The sequence below is a fragment of the Heloderma suspectum genome, chromosome 15 (assembly GCF_057233095.1).
Source record: "Heloderma suspectum isolate Gila_16-S chromosome 15, 16-S_ref, whole genome shotgun sequence".
NCBI lineage: Eukaryota > Metazoa > Chordata > Lepidosauria > Squamata > Helodermatidae > Heloderma > Heloderma suspectum.
The window spans coordinates 10216983-10236123 of record NC_139472.1 but is presented as its reverse complement, the minus strand read 5'-3'; the positions used below and the strand labels follow the sequence as shown (position 1 = coordinate 10236123).

The window sequence follows — 19141 nt, the reverse complement described above, 5'->3', positions numbered from 1 at the left end:
ATATTCTTCTGGATATCCTTTTGCCTGCTTTAAATAAAATCCTTTGACTTCAACTCACTTGTGTGCTTATTGCTCCTGAATCCAAAAAGAACCCTTGCCTTTGGCAAGACACCAGGGCATGATTTATCCTAGGGTCATGGATCACTGCCTTGTTGTGGCGAAGGGGCTTGCGTAACTCAGTGAAGCCATAAGCTATGCCGAGCAGGGCCGCCCAAGACGGACAGGTCATGGCGGAGAGTTCTAACAAAATGTGGATCACTGGAGAAGGAAATGGCAACCCACTCCACTATTCCTGCCAAGAAAACCCCATGGAACGTATCACAAGGCTAAAAGAGATGCCGCCGGAAGATGAGCCCCTCAGGTTGGAAGGTGTCCAATATACAGCAGAGGATGAGATGGCTAGATAGCATCACTGATGCAATGGATATGGACATGAGCACGCTCTGGGAGACAGCGCAGGACAGGAAGGCCTGGCGTGCTATGGTCCATGGGGTCACGAAGAGTCGGACACGACTGAACAACATCCCTGCTGCCTCCATTGGCATTGTGCTAGTTGAGTTTCCTCCCTCCCTCCCTTCCTCCTTCCTTCCTTCCCTTCCTTCCCTCCCAAGGCCTTTCCTGTTTCTTCTCTCCCCCTCCCCTTCTGTTTGCCCTCCTGCCTATCCTGCTGAATCAGAGCAGCCCAGCCAATCACAGCCCCTTCTGCATGCCCCACCTCTCTGCTCACATCAGGGCAGCTCAGCCAATTGCGGATGGAGGCTTCCCCACCACCATGGCAAAATCTCTTCGAGCAGGAACATGGCTGGGAGGAGGTGAGAGAGCCAGTTGCTCCCAGTGCCAACGAGGGGAGAGCGCTCTTAGGCATGCTGCCTCTCATCCCCTTTGGACTGGGATTACTTTGGGATGCACTCTTGCAGGGCTGCTGGAGGGGGAAGTGCCTCTGAGCATGTGCAGAGGGCCCTTCAGGCCTGATTCCTCCAAGGTAACAGTTTTTCTGTGAAAGGGAAGCCAGCATGCAGGAAGTTAGAGAGATATTATAGGATTTGGGGGGCTCCCTCAACTGCTAACGTCCTGTCATAGAAGGAAAAAATCTAAATCGTCTCCGAGGGAGCTGAAGCAGGAATGCACGGGTGCGCACACGGACGGCGGCAGCAGTGCGTGTGCTTAAATGGTACCTTGCATAGAGTACCCAAATATCATGAAATGGCCCTGAGCTTGAACCATACAATAGAGATCGTAAGACAGGGAAGGACTTTGTTGCTTGCGTCTGGGTCTGAGTTGCAAGGTCATGTGTTCCAAACGCTCTCTCTATGCTGGCACCTCTGTGTTGTATTAGGAACTGTAAATGGCAAGTTGAGAGCCAACTTCAGCCCCGTCTTTGCCATGTCTAGCACACTGCTGGAGCTCAGTCGCTAACTGATAATAATAATTATACATTATTCTTTCTGACACAGCCAGAAAAGCAGCTGGATTTTTCTTTTGCCATAATAAATAGGGGCCGGTTGCTTACTTCTGCGAAAACTTATTATAAGGTCTGCAGGAGTCCTGTCCCCTAATCTTCCATTTAATATCTTTCCCTAAGCTCATAATTAAAACCTTAAGGAGACCAGGCAGGAGGTGGGGAGGTGAGAATTCTGCAAGGTTGAGCATACGTCTTCCAAAGAATGCAGCAGATCTGAATGTTCTGCTCTTCAAACCTGTGGGGATGCTCAGCACCACTCCCTCCTTCCAGATCAGTGCTTTTTAATTTGCATCTGTTTTAATAGCATATATCTATATCTCTATATATTTTTTTTTGCTCAAAAGCCATGGCTCAAGTGTTCTCGGTTGATAGGTGACTCGTAAACAGACTGTGGTTATGCAAATTTTCCAGGTGGTCCCACAGCTCAGGCACAGTAAAAGATGAAACGAGCATCCCAGTGGTTTCCGTGGGTGTCATGGCATCCATCTCACAAGCCACCAAAGAGTTTCTGGGAGGCTTTGATCAATGAATGTTTTCTCATCTGCCTTGGATTTTACACTCTGTGTAGGCAGCGTGGGCTGCCTTGTGTACTTGCTTGCAGTTCCTTTGCTACGCACTTAAAAGATTTGGGTCCCAGGCCCACAGAATGCTAATCTGCATAAAATGTACATTTGCTACTTTATATCAAAATATGCAAATTTAGAAATAGTTACCAGGATTTATTTAAATTTCACAGAAGGCAAAGGCAACCCATTAATTTCTCCTCCAAATAACCTGGAAACACCCCCTCCCCCATTCTTCCATTAATTTACACTCCACCCCTGATCATCCTAAATCAGTAGTTCTAGTTCAGTTAAAGATAATTTGCTATGGCATGAAAAAAAATGCAGAAAAGAATGTGGCTGGTAGGTTTTTTCATGAGCCCCTTCTCTCTCACACATACACACACCTCAAAATGGCAACTTTTGCACCAAAATGGAGTTTCAAAAATTTGCCTGAGGGCTCTGGGAAACAGATCCAGGGCCCTGGGAAATAGACCCGGGGCTGCCCTTCCCTAACAACGCCCCTGCTTGTGTGGTGTCCTTCTCAATCCTTCCAACTGCCTTCTCCCAGTTACATGAATAACCTTCGCATCTGTACTGCATTGGTTTGCCATTCATCAGTGTTTCAGATCTTGCAGCACAATGTATTATTGTGTTTGTTATGATTCGGGCCGCGATGGCTTAGTGGTTAAGACGCTGAACTGCGGACTGGAAGGTCGGCAGGTCAGCAGTTCGAGACCCGAGTGCCGCGTGACGGAGTGAGCTCCCGTCTTCAGTCCCAGCTTCTGCCAACCTAGCAGTTCGAAAGCAAGAAATTGCGAGTAGATAAATAGGTACCGCCTCGGCGGGAAAGGTAACAGCGTTCCGTTCAGTCATGCCAGCCACATGACCACGGAAGCATCTTCGGACAGCGCTGGCTCTTCGGCTTAGAAACGGGGATGAGCACCGCACCCTAGAGTTGGACACGACTGGTTGGGGACACCCTTACCCTTACCTTATGATTCTTACTGAAACTTCTCAGCTGCCTTTCCAAACTATAAATACCTCCACAAAGTGGCGTACAAAATATTATTCAAAAACATTTTAAAATCACCATCAACATGCACACTTAAAACAATAAAACAGGGTTTAGCTCCTCAAGATGGCCTAAAAGTAATTTCAATAAATAATTAAAACAAATTAAAATGGAAAGAGCAGGGAATCAATTCAAGCCAGCCATTAAGATCTAAAACTCCAGTCCACGATGATTGAAAATCACATACCGCAAAAACACTAACCAACCCAAATTAGTTAAAATCAGACTGAAATAATAATAATTATAAATTATTTTATTTATTTATTTCTATACCGCCCAATAGCCGAAGCTCTCGGCTATTGTTGCCATCATTACGGCCGCAGTGTTTATTAATTGGTTTGATTAATCAGTTAACAGTGCAACTGTTTTATACATGTTTACTCAGAAGTAAGTCCCATTAAGTTCGATGGAACGTACTCCTAGGTATGTCTGTATAGCATTAAAGTCGCAACATATTTGGATTGATTAAAAAGGTGCCCCTGATTAACTGGGCAGCAGATTTTTGATTGTTCAAAAGTACTTTTGATGCAAGTACATATTAAAACCACAGGTGGCAAAGAGCTGTGGGCAGAAAAGCAGCCACAGTATAATTTTAATCAACAGCCTTGCAACACCCTGCTCCTGAAATGTAGCTCATCAAGAAGCATGTGTCAGGGTGGAAACTGAGCCAATAGAGCCCCAGAGCAGTTGTGATTTTGAGGAGGAACAGCAATCCATGGGAGAGGAGCTCGCTCATCTCTCACAAGCACAGCAGCTGGCAGAGGTTCCTCCTGCCAGCATTCCTGGGAGAGATAGTGACCCTGGCAGTGAGAGAGCGCTGGAGGGGGGCTTGCTGGACGCTCGGCGCAGACGCAGGGAGCAGTGACAGATGGAGGGCACCGAAAGGAGGCGTAGCGCTCGTTTGGCGCGCAAACAACGGTTGCGTCCCGAGGACCCAAGGGAAAGAGGGAGGATCTCTCCCTAGCCCATAAGTTCAGGGTCTTTCCGCGGTTCCTCTTCAAACGGGGACCAACTGCCTTACCTGGAGCTTAGGCTACTCTGCTATCTTTCCCCAGTGCTGTTCCTTGCTTTGGCGCTAGCTACTAGTATTCTGAAAGAGTCATAAAGTAATAAAGGAATAAAATCTCGGAAAGAATTCCTCATCGTCTGTGTCCTGAGTTGGCTATTGGTGGGGACTGCAAGAGGCAGCTAGGGCGCTCCTGACAGCATGATTCAATATTATCACGCTTCTTCTAGCTGTGCTAGTTTTCTCCTTTTGGAACATGGGAATATTTAAAAATTCAACACTAGCTCATACACACACACACACACACCATGCAGGACACGGAATAATGGGCTCAAGGTACAGGAAGCCAGATTCTGGCTGAACATCAGGAAAAATGTCCTGACTGTTACAGCAATACGGCAATGGAACCAATGACCTAGGGAGGCTGTGGGTTCTCCCATGCTGGAGGCATTCAAGGTGAAGCTGGACAGCCACCTGTCAGGGATGCTCTGACTTGGATTCCTGCACTGAGCAGGGGGTTAGACTCGATGGTCTTGTAGCCCCCTTCCAACCCTACTATTCTATGATTCTATGTGCAGTTCAAAGTGGTGCCATACAGTCTATCACGTCCAAACTCTACCACCCTGTTACCACCCCATTCTGCAGAATGTGTCAATCGAGCTTGAATGAAGGTCGCCAACTTTTGACATGGCCCTTGTAATTTTTTTTTTCTTTAAGGGTGTAAACCCCATTACCTGGGAGTTAAGTCCCACTGAATTCAATGATGCTTACTTCTGAGTAGACATGTATAGGATTGCCCTGTAAGAACACTTTGATCTGCAGCAATTGGCATGTTTTGTTCCGTGCGGAGAGCAAAACTATGGGTTAAATAAGTCAGACTCTTTGTCCATCCAACCCAGTATTGCCTTCTCTGACTGGCAGCTGCCCTCTGAGGTCTCTTGCACAGAGATCTTTTCCATCACCTGCTACCTGATACTTTGATGCAGGGGATTGAACCCTTCTGAATATAAGAACATAAGAAGAGCTCTGCTGGATCAGACCAAGGGTCCATCTAATCCAGCATTCTGTTCACACAGTGGCCAACCAGCTGTCGTTTCCCAGCAACTGGTGTACATAGGCTCACTGCCTCTGGTACTGGAAACAGCACACAGCCATCAACACTAGTAGCCATTGATAGCTTTTTCCTCCAGGAATTTGTCCAACTGCCTTTTAAAGCCATCCAAATTAGTGGCCATCATTACATCCTGTGGTAGCAAGTTCCATACTTTAACTATGTGCTGCATGAAGAATTACTTGCTTTTATCTGTCCTGAATCTCCCACCAATCAGCTTTATAGGATGACCCCGGGTTCTAGTATTTTGAGAGAGGTAGAAAAATGTCTGAAGGCAAAAAAATAAAAAAAAATGACTGAAGGCAAAAGGAGAAGGGGACGGCAGAGGATGAGATGGCTAGATAGCATCACCGATGCAATGAATATGAACTTGAGCGCACTCCAGGAGAGAGCGCAGGACAGGAAGGCCTGGCGTGCTATGGTCCATGGGGTCACGAAGAGTCGGACACGAGTGAACAACTGAACAACAAAGAAAAATGTCTCCCTATCCACATTCTCCGGGGCCGCGGTGGCTTAGTGGTTAAGACGCTGAACTGCAGACTGGAAGGTCGGCAGGTCAGCAGTTCGAGACCCGAGTGCTGCGTGACGGAGTGAGCTCCCATCTTCAGTCCCAGCTTCTGCCAACCTAGCAGTTCGAAAGCAAGAAATTGCAAGTAGATAAATAGGTACCGCCTCGGCGGGAAAGGTAACAGCGTTCTGTACACCTCAGTGTTCAGTCATGCCGGCCACATGACCATGGAAGCGTCTTCGGACAGCGCTGGCTCTTCGGCTTAGAAACGGGGATGAGCACTGTGCCCTAGAGTTGGACACGACTGGTTGGGGACACCTTTACCTTTACCTTTTTATCCACATTCTCCACACCATACATCATTCTGTACACCTCTATCATGTCTCCCCTTACCCTCTTTTTTCCACGCTAAAGAATCCCAGCTGTTGTAACCTTCCCTCATAGTGGAGATGCTCCAGCCCCTTGATAATTTCAAGTTGCCCTTTTCTGCACTTTTTCCAGCTCTACGATATCTTTTTTTAGGTGTGGTGACCAGAACCGTACACAGTTATTCCGAATGTGGCCGCACCATCGATTTGTATAGGAGCAGTATGATATTGGCAGTTTTAGTCTCAGTTCCTTTTCTAATTGTGCCTAACATGGAGTTTGCCTTTTTTTTTTTTTTCACAGCGGCCACACACTGGGTTGACGTCTTCCTTGAGCTGTCCACCACAACCCCAAGATCTTTCTGCATGCAACATGGATGCTCTGTTCCTGAACTGCTGTCCCTCTGTGCCATCAAAAGATTAATATATTGACTTACTGTATGTGTATCAGCCTTCTCTTAAACACAGAAGAGCAGGCTATGCCAGTTTATTTTCTAGGCTGTTGGCAACCTTAGCCTGAATCCATCTATTCCTTTTGTAATAAATCAATCAATGTTTTTTCAGGATTCTCACCTCTGCAATGCTGTGGTGCCATCTAGTGTACACCTGGTGTCTCAACCAACAGTTTCCAAAAAATCTTCCAGTGGGGAAGCTAGGAACAGTATCTCCCATGATGACTAAATAAATTAAAAGGGGGAAAGCTAATTCAGATCAGGACCGTGGCTCTGGGGTAGGGAGACTTAGCCCAGGGCTGCCTCCACGGTAGACGTGGCACCCAGCAAAATCCCCTCTGGGGGCATATCCCTTCCTATGTCAGTAGGTCTCCTTATACTCCCACAATTACTCCCCCAGCTATCTATTTGCTTTCCTGGCTGTGGGTCTAGTGACAGTGTCTGTGTCTGGGAAGCTGCCCACCCTTTCAGATTCCCAAGATGGAACATCGCTCCAAAGCATTATGGGAAAATTAATTTGATGGCTTCCCAGGTTCAGCTGCTGCCAGCGTGGAACAGTGTCCGTTCCAACGTGGAACAACTCTTACCACTGCAACATTTCTCCTAATGTTTAGAATCATAGAATAATAGGGTTGGAAGGGGCCTCTAAGACCATCGAGTCCAACCCCCTGCTCAATGCAGGAATCCAAGTCAGAGCATCCCTGACAAGTGGCTGTCCAGCCTCATCTTGAATGCCTCCAGTGTGGGAGAGCCCACCACCTCCCTAAGTAATGGGTTCCATTGTCGTACTGCTCTAACAGTCAGGACGTTTTTCCTGATGTTCAGCGAGAATCTGGCTTCCTGTCACTTGACCCATGACTCCGTGTCCTGCGCTCTGGGATGATCGAGAAGAGATCCCGGCCTTCCTCTCGCTGGCACCCTTTCAAGTACTTGAAGAGTGCTATCCTGTCTCCCCTCAGTCCCCTCTCCTCAAGGCTAAACATGCCCAGTTCTTTCAGTCTCTCCTCACAGGGCTTTGTTTCCAGTCCCCTGATCATCAGTTTAGCTGATTTCTGCTTCCCTGCAGTTTCCACCTATTGCCCTCTGGAGCAACAGAGGTCTATACTAACTTCTTTGTGGCAGCCTTTCAGATACTCGAAAGCAGCTATCATGTCTCCCCTTAAACTTCTCATCAACATTGGACTGTGGATCCATGCAGGACACCACCACCTGGCATCCTTGGGCAAGCGCAGGAGCCCCGATTCCCTGGCAGGGTCCCCTGCTAATGCCTTCCTGGGGCCCTTTGAGCAGAACAAGGCAGCGGAGTCTAATTGCCATTTTAATGTCCTCTTTTAGGGTGGTGCTTGTCATCTGCAGTTTTTAGAAGATTTAACACAATATTTTTAACAGTACGTATATCTGCTGCTCACTTTGTCTGGCGAACTTCTTAAGCCAATGAAGCTTTTTTCATTGATTACTGTTGATGCTGAAAGTGTCTGAAAAGTTTGCAACAGGCATTTTCATCCCCTCCTTTCCAGAGAACAGTCCACGTAGCAAGGGGAGGACTGAAGGGGGCAGTAATTCTCACTCGAACCATTTCAGAGCAGCTTCCTGTGTCAATTTTTGATGAAAACTTTAATTAGGTTAACGTTGGTGCCCTTCCCCAGATGGTCTAGCATTCCTACTTCACTGCGGTCTAATTACATCCGTTGCTCAGCTGGCCACACAGCCAGTTGGTTTCATTAAAAAAAGAGAAAATCCTTACCTCCTTGTGTCCATGAATAATTTTTATGGTGGTTGTTGTTTGGTTGTTTGGAATTTGTTTTTGCAATATACACAACTGCTTTGGAAATTGTGTTGGGTTTACATTTGACAAGCCTGAAACCCTTAACTCTTGGCAGCGTGTCAAGATGGAGCAAATTTGTTCTCTGTTGTTCCAGAGGACTGGACCTGAACCAACGAGTTCCAATGTCAAGAAAGGTTTGTATTTTTTTTATTTTTTTTTACTAAACGTGGGAAGAATGATGGAACAAACTGGTCAACAGAGGAACAGACCACCTTAGGAGATGGTGGACTCTCCTTTGTTAGAGATTTTTAAGCAGAAGCTGGATGGCCGCCTATCAGAGATGCTTTAGCAGCAGATTTCCTGTATTGGTGGTAGAAGTGGGGACCAGATGATCTTTGAGGTCCTTCCAATGCTATGATCCTGTAATTTTAACATTGACTTCAATAGACCCATTTGTCATGTTCTCCTGCCTCAGTCCCCCCTCTGGCTCAGAGGGAGACTCAAAGGGGGAGGAGGCTTCATCCAGTAACCCACCAGATCACTCAGCCAATCAACTCACATACACAAATACATCACACCTCCTGTCACTCATACCACTCTCACTCTAGATCTACTTACCAGAAAAATACAGTCATAACATTATACACATAGATGAAGCCAGATTCATAACATATGTACATGTGACATCACAGCTCCCTCCAAGTTTTAGATCATGTGTGTGTGAGAGAACATTTTCACAGAGAGGGGGAGTCCTAACCCCCCAACACTTACAGAACTACAGTCATGGCAGGGAGAACATTTGTTAAATCAAGTTTAAATCTGTGACACCTAAAGATAAAGCAATGGATACTATTGCTACGCCCACCTCACCTAACTTAAAATTCCAGGATCCTTTGGGAGAAGCTGTGATCATTTAAGTGTTACAAAAATGATGGTACCTTCTTGCTGTCGCTAGGGTTGGAATTTCAAGCCCCCTTGCCTTTTGTGATTTTAGGATTCTAGAATGCTTTATTGCTAGACGTTCCAGCATGAAGTAGAGATCCCAGGTGGAATCACCAGAGGCTGTGTTATTTCTGTTGATAGAGTGATGTCGGATGCGACGGCCTTGCAAACACCAGCCATAATTATTGACAATGGATCCGGATCATGTAAAGCTGGGTTCGCAGGTGAGTCTGAACCACGGTCAATTGTCACGTCTGTTGTTGGCCACCTTAAACAGAAAGTGGAGGAATACTATATTGGGGAAAAAGCCCTCTCCAAGAAAGGTGCTGTCATGTTGAATTGTCCTGTTGAGCGTGGCGTAATTACTTGTTGGGATGATATGGAGAAGCTGTGGAAGTACCTTTATAAACATGAGCTTAAAGTAAAAGCCAGTGCGAGGCCCGTCCTTCTCTCAGAACCACCGCTGAATCCACTTCAGAATCGGGAAAAAATTACAGAGCTGATGTTTGAACACTTTAACGTTCCAGCTTTGTACCTCTCAATCCAAGCTACTCTGGCTCTTTATACATCAGCACGTACCACTGGGCTGGTCGTGGACAGCGGAGATGGAGTAACCCACACCGTCCCTATCTATGAAGGATATTGTCTACCTCATGGGGTGTCCAGACTTGAAGTGGCAGGAAAGGATGTTACAGAATACCTGGCCAGTCTCCTTTTGGAGAACAGCCATTCTATAAGCAGGGCCAAGAAAACCATGGTGAAGGATATCAAAGAGAAGTTCTGCTATGTGGCTTTGGATCCCAAGCAAGAAGCGGAGAAGAAAGCAGAGGAGGTCCTGAAGCTGCCAGATGGAAATTCCATCAAAATCAATCTCCACCTCTGCCGAGCACCAGAAATCCTGTTTGTGCCCAAGACCATAGGTGTTGAGGCACCAGGCATCCCTGCCATGATCACCAAGAGCATTAGAAAGTGCGACAAGGATATTTGTGCTCCTCTCTATGGGAATGTGGTCCTCTCAGGGGGGTCATCTCTTTTCCGGGGACTGGGTGAAAGAATTTTTAAAGAGATAGAACAGCAAGTTCCGAAGGGGGTTCCAGTGCGAATCGTAGCACCCCCAGAAAGATCCCATGCTGCCTGGGTGGGTGGTTCCATCCTTACGAACCTGGCCTCTTTTGAACCCATGTGGTTTACTCTTGAGGACTACAAAGAACTTGGTGCAGCTGGGATCCAACAGAAGTGCTTTTAAGAAGGTCGAAACTACAGCCAAATTCAAGTCCGCCAATGGAGACTTATGATGGGTGTATATAGAACTAACTAATAAAAAGGTGATGCGCAAGATTGTAACTTGAATAAAAATGGCAACAGGTATTCGACTCAACAGGGCATCTCTCTATTTATGAGCGCGACCTTCATTTTACGATCGTTCACACGTTTGTTTTGTTCTGAAGGAGCTTTCAGAGCAGTAAAAGAATGGGTTTCACGCATTCTGAAAAAGAACATATGTCATGAGCGGTTTTTCATTCCCCCGTCCGACTTCCAATTTTCCCACTAAAATTACTTTTTAAAAGGTGTGTGTGAAGAGGGAAACTTTTTGCATAATTTTCTTCCATGGTTGAGGCCTCCAGACTGCTGTGCTCCACCTCTTCTGGGCCTCTGCCTTGAAAGACTTTCTTTGGCAGCCTCATGACATCATAAGCACTGCCTTATGACATCACCAGGCCCCATGTGCTGACATCACTAGAACAAGCCTTCTGAGTCTCAGGCCCTAGCATGCCACTGCCCAGAGAATCCAAACTTTTAGCAACAGGTCCCCGTTCCCCAAGGATCCTTGAGGTATTCTGGTCCTGCAGAGATTTGGCAAAGGAAAGGAATCTCTGACAGAGAATTCCCAGCCCCATTCCTAAACCACAGTTCCCAGTGGTCCTTGTGGTGAGCCTTGTCAGCTAAACTGGTAGGGGACCGAGATGGATTTTAAGTCAGGTTAAGTCTGTTTCACCTGACTTCATAGCTACCCCCTCTCAGAGCAGGCCTCAACAGCCTGTCAAGAGAGTATTTTGCCCGCCTCAGGACTACCTTTCCCAGGTTTCCTGAGGGAAAGGCAAGGGATCCTGGGAAATGTAGTCTAGAGGATGGCAACAACCCTTTGACAGGGGATTCTTAGTGCCACCGAAGAACTACAATTCCCAGGATTCTTTGGGGTATGCCCCGACAGCGACACTGGGTTCCAAAAAGCCCCTCCTATAGGCCTGTGCATAAAATAACTCCTCCAGCCCCGCTAGGGCGGCGCTGTTTTCCTTTACTGACAAGCAGCTGCCGCTCTTCCCCCCCGCCAGCCAGCCAGCAATCTTTTTCCTCTTTCCTTTTATGGTTTGCCGGAAGCCGTTTCCACAGAGCTATGCAAACGACCGTTCGAGAGGAGCGGAGGGTTTGTCCGCCTCACGCCGACGCAGGCGACGTAACTAGGCCAAGGGGGGACCATAGAGAGATCAAGACGGCGGGGCTGGGGGCGAAACGAGGCGGGGAGCCACTCTGCCTTTTTCTTCCGCTTCTCTATGGCTAGAAAGGGAAGGAAGGAAGGAAGGAAGGGCGGGGAAGCGAGAGTGGGCGGGGCGCCGCGCCGGAGCCGGGCGCCGCGCCAGGCCCCGCCTCTTCCGCTCCCCGCGGCCGCCATTTTGTGAGAGCGAGCGGAGGCGGAGCGGCTCGCCGGCCGCGTCGTCGCAGGAAGGAAGCCTCGCCGAGGGCCCGCCGCGACCCCGCCGCCCCCTCCTGCCCCCGCCCCGCCCCGGGCAGCCAGCCAGCCATGCCCTCCTCGCCGCTCCGCGTGGCTGTGGTTTGCTCCAGCAACCAAAACCGCAGCATGGAGGCCCACAATATCCTCAGGTAAAGCCCCTCGGGGCCTGGCCGGGCCTCGCTCGCCCCTCCCGCCGCCCGCTCGGCCGGGGCCGTGTCCGGACAGCCGTCGCGGGGCGTCGATGAGCCCGTCCCCTGCTCGGCGGAGGGGCCGGCGGCCGCGGGGGCCGTCGAGGAAGCCGAGCATCTTGAGGAGGGGCCTCGTGGCGACGCCCGGCAGCCCCGGCGCCCGCTTCCGCAGGCCAGCCCTTCCCCCGGCCTGGCGGCCTCCGGACGCGTGGGACTACAGCGCCCGTCGCTTCCTGGCATGGTGGGTGTTGTAGTCTTAACACGTCTGGAGGGTGGCCTCCGGATGTGTGGGACTACAGCGCCCATCAGTTCCTGGCATGATGGGTGTTGTAGTCTTAACACGTCTGGAGGGTGGCCTCCGGATGTGTGGGACTACAGCGCCCATCAGTTCCTGGCATGATGGGTGTTGTAGTCTTAACACGTCTGGAGGGTGGCCTCCGGATGTGTGGGACTACAGCGCCCATCAGTTCCTGGCATGATGGGTGTTGTAGTCTTAACACGTCTGGAGGGTGGCCTCCGGATGTGTGGGACTACAGCGCCCATCAGTTCCTGGCATGATGGGTGTTGTAGTCTTAACACGTCTGGAGGGTGGCCTCCGGATGTGTGGGACTACAGCGCCCATCAGTTCCTGGCATGATGGGTGTTGTAGTCTTAACACGTCTGGAGGGTGGCCTCCGGATGTGTGGGACTACAGCGCCCATCAGTTCCTGGCATGATGGGTGTTGTAGTCTTAACATGTCTGGAGGGTGGCCTCCGGATGTGTGGGACTACAGTGCCCATCATTTCCTGGCATGGTGGGTGTTGTAGTCTTAACACGTCTGGAGGGTGGCCTCTGGACGTGTGGGACTGCGGCGCCCATCATTTCCTGGCATGATGGGTAATGTAGTACTAACATATCTGGAGGGTGGCCTCTGGACGTGTGGGACTACAGCACCCATCAATTCCTGGCATGATGGGTGTTGTAGTTTTAACATGTCTGGAGGGTGGCCTCTGGATGTGTGGGACTACAGCGCCCATCATTTCCTGGCATGATGGGTGTTGTAGTCTTAACATGTCTGGAGGGTGGCCTCCAGACTGTTGGGCTACAACTCCCATCCCTTCATGACATGATGGGTGTTGTAGTCGAGCACACCTGGAGGCCATCAGTGGGAGGGCTGGATTAAAAGGCGGGCGGGGCTGGGAGTAGAAGAAAGGGCTCCAGGAAGTTTTGCGTCATGTGGCCACCTTATGCCCATTTTGAGGGGTGGAGCATCATGGCTGTGATGTTTTCTTTCCCTCCCCCCCCCCCAGCTTCCTGTCTCATGACCAGAATGTGCTGCTTTCATGGGTGGGGTTTCTTTATTGCTGTACCCGTGATGTAATTATTACGGGACAGGGTGGTATTCTGCCTTTCAACTGTTTCAAACATACACGCGCACGGACGCACACACACACACACACACACACACAGTCCTTTACCAGATGCGAGCCGTGAGAAAATAGGATAAACAAAAGGGAGCTTCACATCCCATAATCAGCTTTATATAAATTGAGGGTGGGAGAAGAGGAGGAATAGTACTGCGTTCATCTCCCTTAAAAAGCTTGCATGTCTCATTTTGTGAATCATGAAATAAAGGAAGTGGGACTTCAGTGTGATGTAAATATCCCTCTCCTCCCCCTTTCCTCTTTGGTTGAAAGCTGGGGAAGGAAAATTGATGACTCCTAACCCCACCTTTCTAAGGGGTTTCACCTTTTTCTTGTTCCCTTTCCTGTCTTTATAATTCTTTAGTTTCCCATCAAGTGCTGACTTCTTTCCTTCATGCTTCTCCACACCCTTCTTTGCACCCCCCATGGCTCAATAATATTTAGCATACAGTGCTTGAAATACTTCACATATATCACTTCCTGTAATAGTGAACTCCGGGAGAGTGCCAACAGCCATTGAGTTAAAACAGGGCCATTCAGAAAGTGGGGTGAGGGGGAGAAGGAGAAGGAGGTATCTCCTTGCTTGGGGCAACCCTGAGCCTTTCAAATTTAATTTTTAAAAAAGTATTAAGAGGGCAGAAAACTAGAAAAGCAACCTAAGCAACTGAATAAGGACTGAACATGTTCATAGAATGCTGAGTGTTAGTTGGAAAGGAATAATGTGGGAGGGTGGAATGGTATGAAGTATCTTGAAGGAGGGCATAGCTAGCTGGAATCCTGAAGTGGAGTGCTCCTTCTTCTGCACCCACTAGTATCTTTGTAATGATTACAACAGTCCTATAAGGTAGGTCAGTATTATCCCAGTGGAGGGGGTGGGAGATGGTAGCTTTCTGAACTCTAGCATTTTCCCCTTCTTAGGCAAGATAGTGGTTTGCGCAAGTCTTGTAAACTCATGGCAGAGGTGAAATTTAAAACTGGGGACATTGTTTTGCAGCTCGGTCAGCCTTTATGCTGCAATACTTGGCATTTATATAACACGTCATGTGTTCAAAGCACTTCACATTCTTTGCGTATTCCATGCCAAAACCCTGAAAATTAGATCGCTGCTATGCCATTTCCCAGTTGCTGAGCTGAGGAGTGTCTTCCCTAAGGCCACCAAGTAAGACTAGAGATATGGGGGGGAAACGCGTATGTATATATATATGTATATATATATATATTTATATGTATATATATTTATATGTGTATATATATATATATATATATTTATATGTGTATATATATATATATATATATTTATATGTGTATATATATATATATATATTTATATGTGTATATATATATATATATATATTTATATGTGTATATATATATATATATATTTATATGTGTATATATATATATATTTATATGTGTATATATATATATATTTATGTGTGTATATATATATATATATGTGTATATATATATATGTGTATATATATATATATATATTTATATGTATATATATATATGTGTGTGTGTATATATATATTTATATATTTATTTATATATATATATATATATATATATTTATATTTTTATATATATATTTTATATATATATATATATATATATATATATATTTATATTTATATATATATTTATATAGCCATTCTTTTCCAGGGATTTTTGGAAAATTTGGAAAAAATGTTTTCTCCCTGAGGGGGGCCCCCCCCCCATTTCTTTCCCCAAGCCTTCACATCTCTAAAAAAGACATTGGCAGAGGGGAGTCTCAAACCAGGAACCTCCTAATTTTTAGCTCACATCTTTAGCCAAGAGTCTTTTCATAGAGCTTTTCTTTTGCCCCACCAAGCACACAGTTCTTATAACTGGCAGGCAGCACATCCGTTCGTAACATCAGAGCTCAGTTGCATCGCCTCCAAAAAGGTTTCGTCACAGGCATGGGCACCTGGGGACTAGCCAGCAGCAACAGCCCTGCCTAGAGGCTGGGGGTGAGACATGTTGATGAGATAATTGACTGTTGTGTTTTCTTGTAGACGTGATTAATGATATGTAGTCTTGTGAGTCTGGCTCATTAAGTCCAACTCCCCAGCCAACGCAGTAATGCCATGGATGGGGGTAGCATGGTGGGATGCTGGGAGCGACTCAACAGAGACTGGGTGTAAGGCTTTTGTTCATGAGATCACTGAGGGCACAATGCTATGCATGTTTAGACAGGAAAAAGTCCTACAACACCCAGTATTCCCCAGCCAGTCATGAAGGCTGAGGGGTGCTGGAAGTTGTAGGACTTCTTTCTGTCTAAACATACGTAGCATTGCACCCTTAACATGTGTTTCTAAAAGTTGTCACTGTTGCTGTTGCTATCATCTATCGTGCTTTTAAAGTGTTTATGTTTGCCTTATTACAGTGCTTTGATACATCCACGTTAAATGCAGTGGATTTGGAGGAAGTAAGGGGGCAGTTTGCAAAACACACAAACATTATATATCAAATCTAGGTTCAGTTTGGCATCAAGGCCTTGTGTACCAGAGGCTAGTGTCTGTCTTGGGATTAATTTAGTCTAAACTGTAAATACCATGTTTCATACATAAATATGCACTGAATGGAGGGAAGATGAAGGTGTCCACCTTTCTGCTACTTAATCATCTCGATCATTTGGGTAAAAGAGTGTGCCTGGGTAACTAACACAAGTTGATCAAGAAGGCACCCATGAACATCTAAGGCAGGAGTGGGAAAGTTGTGGCCCTCCAGAATATTGTTGGACCCCAGATCTCATCAGCCCCAGCCAACATGGCCAATAGTAAGTGAGGATGGAGAATGTAGTCCGAAAATATCTGGAGGGGCCCAGGTTCCCTACCCTTGATCTAAAGCCCTGACTGTAGTTTTTGTGTTTCTCTTCAGTTAACTGGCCCAGAATGGAGGAATTTGTTCTTCTGAATATCCTTTAAAGTGATTCCAGACTTCAGGGTGGGGATTGGGGTTGCTATTGAAGTTAGGAAAAAAGCCTGGTCTTTTGAGGCTGAGCCTTCTGTCTCCCTTTACCACATACCCATACCTGGTAAGCCCTTTTGCTTCAGATAGGCGTCCCCACACTTCTAGGAACTTCTCTCAGCTCAGTTTAACCAGATTTGTTGCTCATTAGCTTGGTGACTTTGCATATGCTGGCTGGGATCCAAAATACTTTGTGTTGTCTGCTCATGGGAGGTGGTTAATTGTGGTAAACTGTCTCCAGGAAATTCATCTCTATTTCCTAGAGACGGTTTTAGTTGAAGGTGGCTACTGCTGGGTATCTTGCTAGAGTAGCCTCCCCCAACCTGGTGCCCTCCAGATGTCTTGTACTACAACTCCCATCACCCTGGACAAGCATGGCCAGTAGGCATAGGGCAATGGGAGTTGTAGTCCAACACCTCTAGAGGGCACCAGGTTGGGGAAGGTTGTGCTAGGGGGTATTCCAGGAGATGGACTCTTTTGACAGTGATAATACCATAGGCCAATATCTCTCATCATTCCTAAAGTGAACTCTCCGACTAGAACCTTGCTTCGAGGTTGAGTTCTTAGCATTGCTTGTGAACAGCCTTATCCTGTGCTTGTTTATTCAGAAGTCCCATTTTGTTCGATAGTGTTGTAAGTAGGTCTACAAATGTTACAAGCATAAATGTTCGGTAGTTCACCTACTCACATATACCTGTATTAAACATTTATGGCCTAAAAGAAGAAAAAAGCAAAAACCTTCAGTGTAACTTCTCCATGTAGTTCCCTGGAGGCAATCCTTAGTCACCAAAGGCAACTAGCTTATAAGCCTATTTCAGTGGGACTTGCTTCCCAAGTGAGTGTATATAGGATTACTGTCAAAGTCCTCTTCATGCCATTTAACTTTATTCATCTCTCCCCCATTTCCACTTCATTGGATTGGACTGACTGCAGCTGCCTTGGGCACTTGGGTGAAGATAGGATTTTCTTCGTGGCCATCTAAGGGGGAGCTGCCTCCCACTATGGAGCATAGTTGCTTATTTATCAGCACTGTCTGAGATGGTTCAGCCATTTGCTCGGAGCAGAACAGAACGTACCAGCAGTTTTCCCACAACTGCTCTTTATATAATCCAGCCCATGAGCGTGCCGTAGAAGGATCTCTTCGAAATCATTTACTGTGATCCTAGATCAAGCTCTTTAGTCCTCCTGACATGTCTAATTGGAGAACTGAAGTACTTTAAAAATGTTTCCACAGAAGTGGTCTCTGTCTCTGCCAAATTCACATCAATATCAGGGCTGGATGTGCCCGATCTCATCTGATCTTAGAAGCTAAGCAGGGTCAGCCCTGGTTAGTACTTGGATGGGAGACTGCCTGGGAATCAGGCTTCCTGCATTGAGCAGGGGATTGGACTTGATGGTCTTGTAGGCCCCTTCCCACCCTATGATTCTATGATCTCTCAAATATCCATTTATCCCACAGTGTTAGATCTACACTTCCTGGATTGCATAGTTGATGCTGAAATGCTTAGAACAACCTATTTCCCCCATTCTGTTCTTAATATTTTCCTCCCAAGAAAAACTGAGGTGTCTCATTATGTTGCATATGAGGAAGGAAGTGGGTTCGTCATCAAAGTTGGACATTGGAACTGTGTAGTAAGCAAGCAGTACTACAGTTAATTGATCTTTTGTGCTTATGGATACGTTTCACTTGCATAACACTTTTGTGGACATGGGGGACCCCAGGTTGGTGGGCATGTTGTGCTTAAATTTGTCAGTAGTGCAGGTTCTAGTATGGTGCTAATGACACAAATAACTGTTAAGAAGATGTTCTGGAAGCTGTTGTCCAGGAAGGATGATCCCAGGCAAATATTGAATCTCAAATCCACATACAAAATAAGCCGGTTCTGGCAAAATGCCTTGTAATTTGGAAGTGCACCTTCTCTCTTGGCAGCAGTGTCTTTGGACTGGAAGAAGAGACCATGTGCCACTCCCAGTGTAGCCAGTGACACACAGTGACTACACATTAACCCAGTGTAGATGGTTGTGAGTTACATTTCGGGTGTACATTTGGGGGGGGGGATTTTTGCACTGCCTCTTGGCAACGCTCCAACAGCAGCTTACAGAAGAGAGCAGCCACAACATGCAAAATTTACAATAAAATAATCAGGCTTTTAAACTTGAATTTGTTTATCCATAGCTAAGTTTGCCAGGGGTTGTTGCCTCACTGAACATATTAATAGCCTGTTGCTCATCTTTAAAAGGATGCCCATTCTATGTTAACAAGTAATATAACAACATATAAAATTAACAGTAGTCATGGAAAAATCTACATTTGACTCCTAATTCGCTTCTGCTAAGCTGCTTCACATAGTCTCGGTTCAGATGTCATGCCGTCATCTGTGGTCTGGAGAGTCAGTTAGGCCTGGTTTGCACGGCAGGGCCAGTTCCTGGCTTGTTTAACTCAGAAACTGGCCGGTTCACAACAATTACAACCACAAAATACAGCATAAGATACATTATAATTCAAATGTTTAAAACTACAGTATAAAGTAAAAACCAAAATAAAACCTAGCAGCAATGTAGAGATTTAGAATACAGTGGCACATTTAAAACAACA

The 19141-nt window shown here is 46.6% G+C and overlaps 2 protein-coding genes across 3 annotated transcripts in view; both read left to right on the top strand.

Moving 5' to 3' along the window:
* The first annotated feature begins 9373 nt into the window (after positions 1 to 9373).
* LOC146335326 (actin-related protein T2-like) lies at positions 9374 to 10474 on the top strand. Its single transcript, XM_084821821.1, has one exon. It carries the CDS (start codon positions 9374 to 9376, stop codon positions 10472 to 10474), a length of 1101 nt encoding a protein of 366 aa, XP_084677947.1.
* Positions 10475 to 11904: 1430 nt separating this feature from the next.
* SSU72 (SSU72 homolog, RNA polymerase II CTD phosphatase) overlaps positions 11905 to 19141 on the top strand; it is a 57084-nt gene continuing 49847 nt past the window's right edge. For both annotated transcript variants that reach the window (XM_084821820.1, XM_084821819.1), the window contains exon 1: positions 11905 to 12108. In XM_084821820.1, coding sequence (XP_084677946.1) covers positions 12029 to 12108 — 80 coding nt within the window. In that variant the 5' untranslated portion in view covers positions 11905 to 12028. The remainder of the gene's footprint in view (positions 12109 to 19141) is intronic.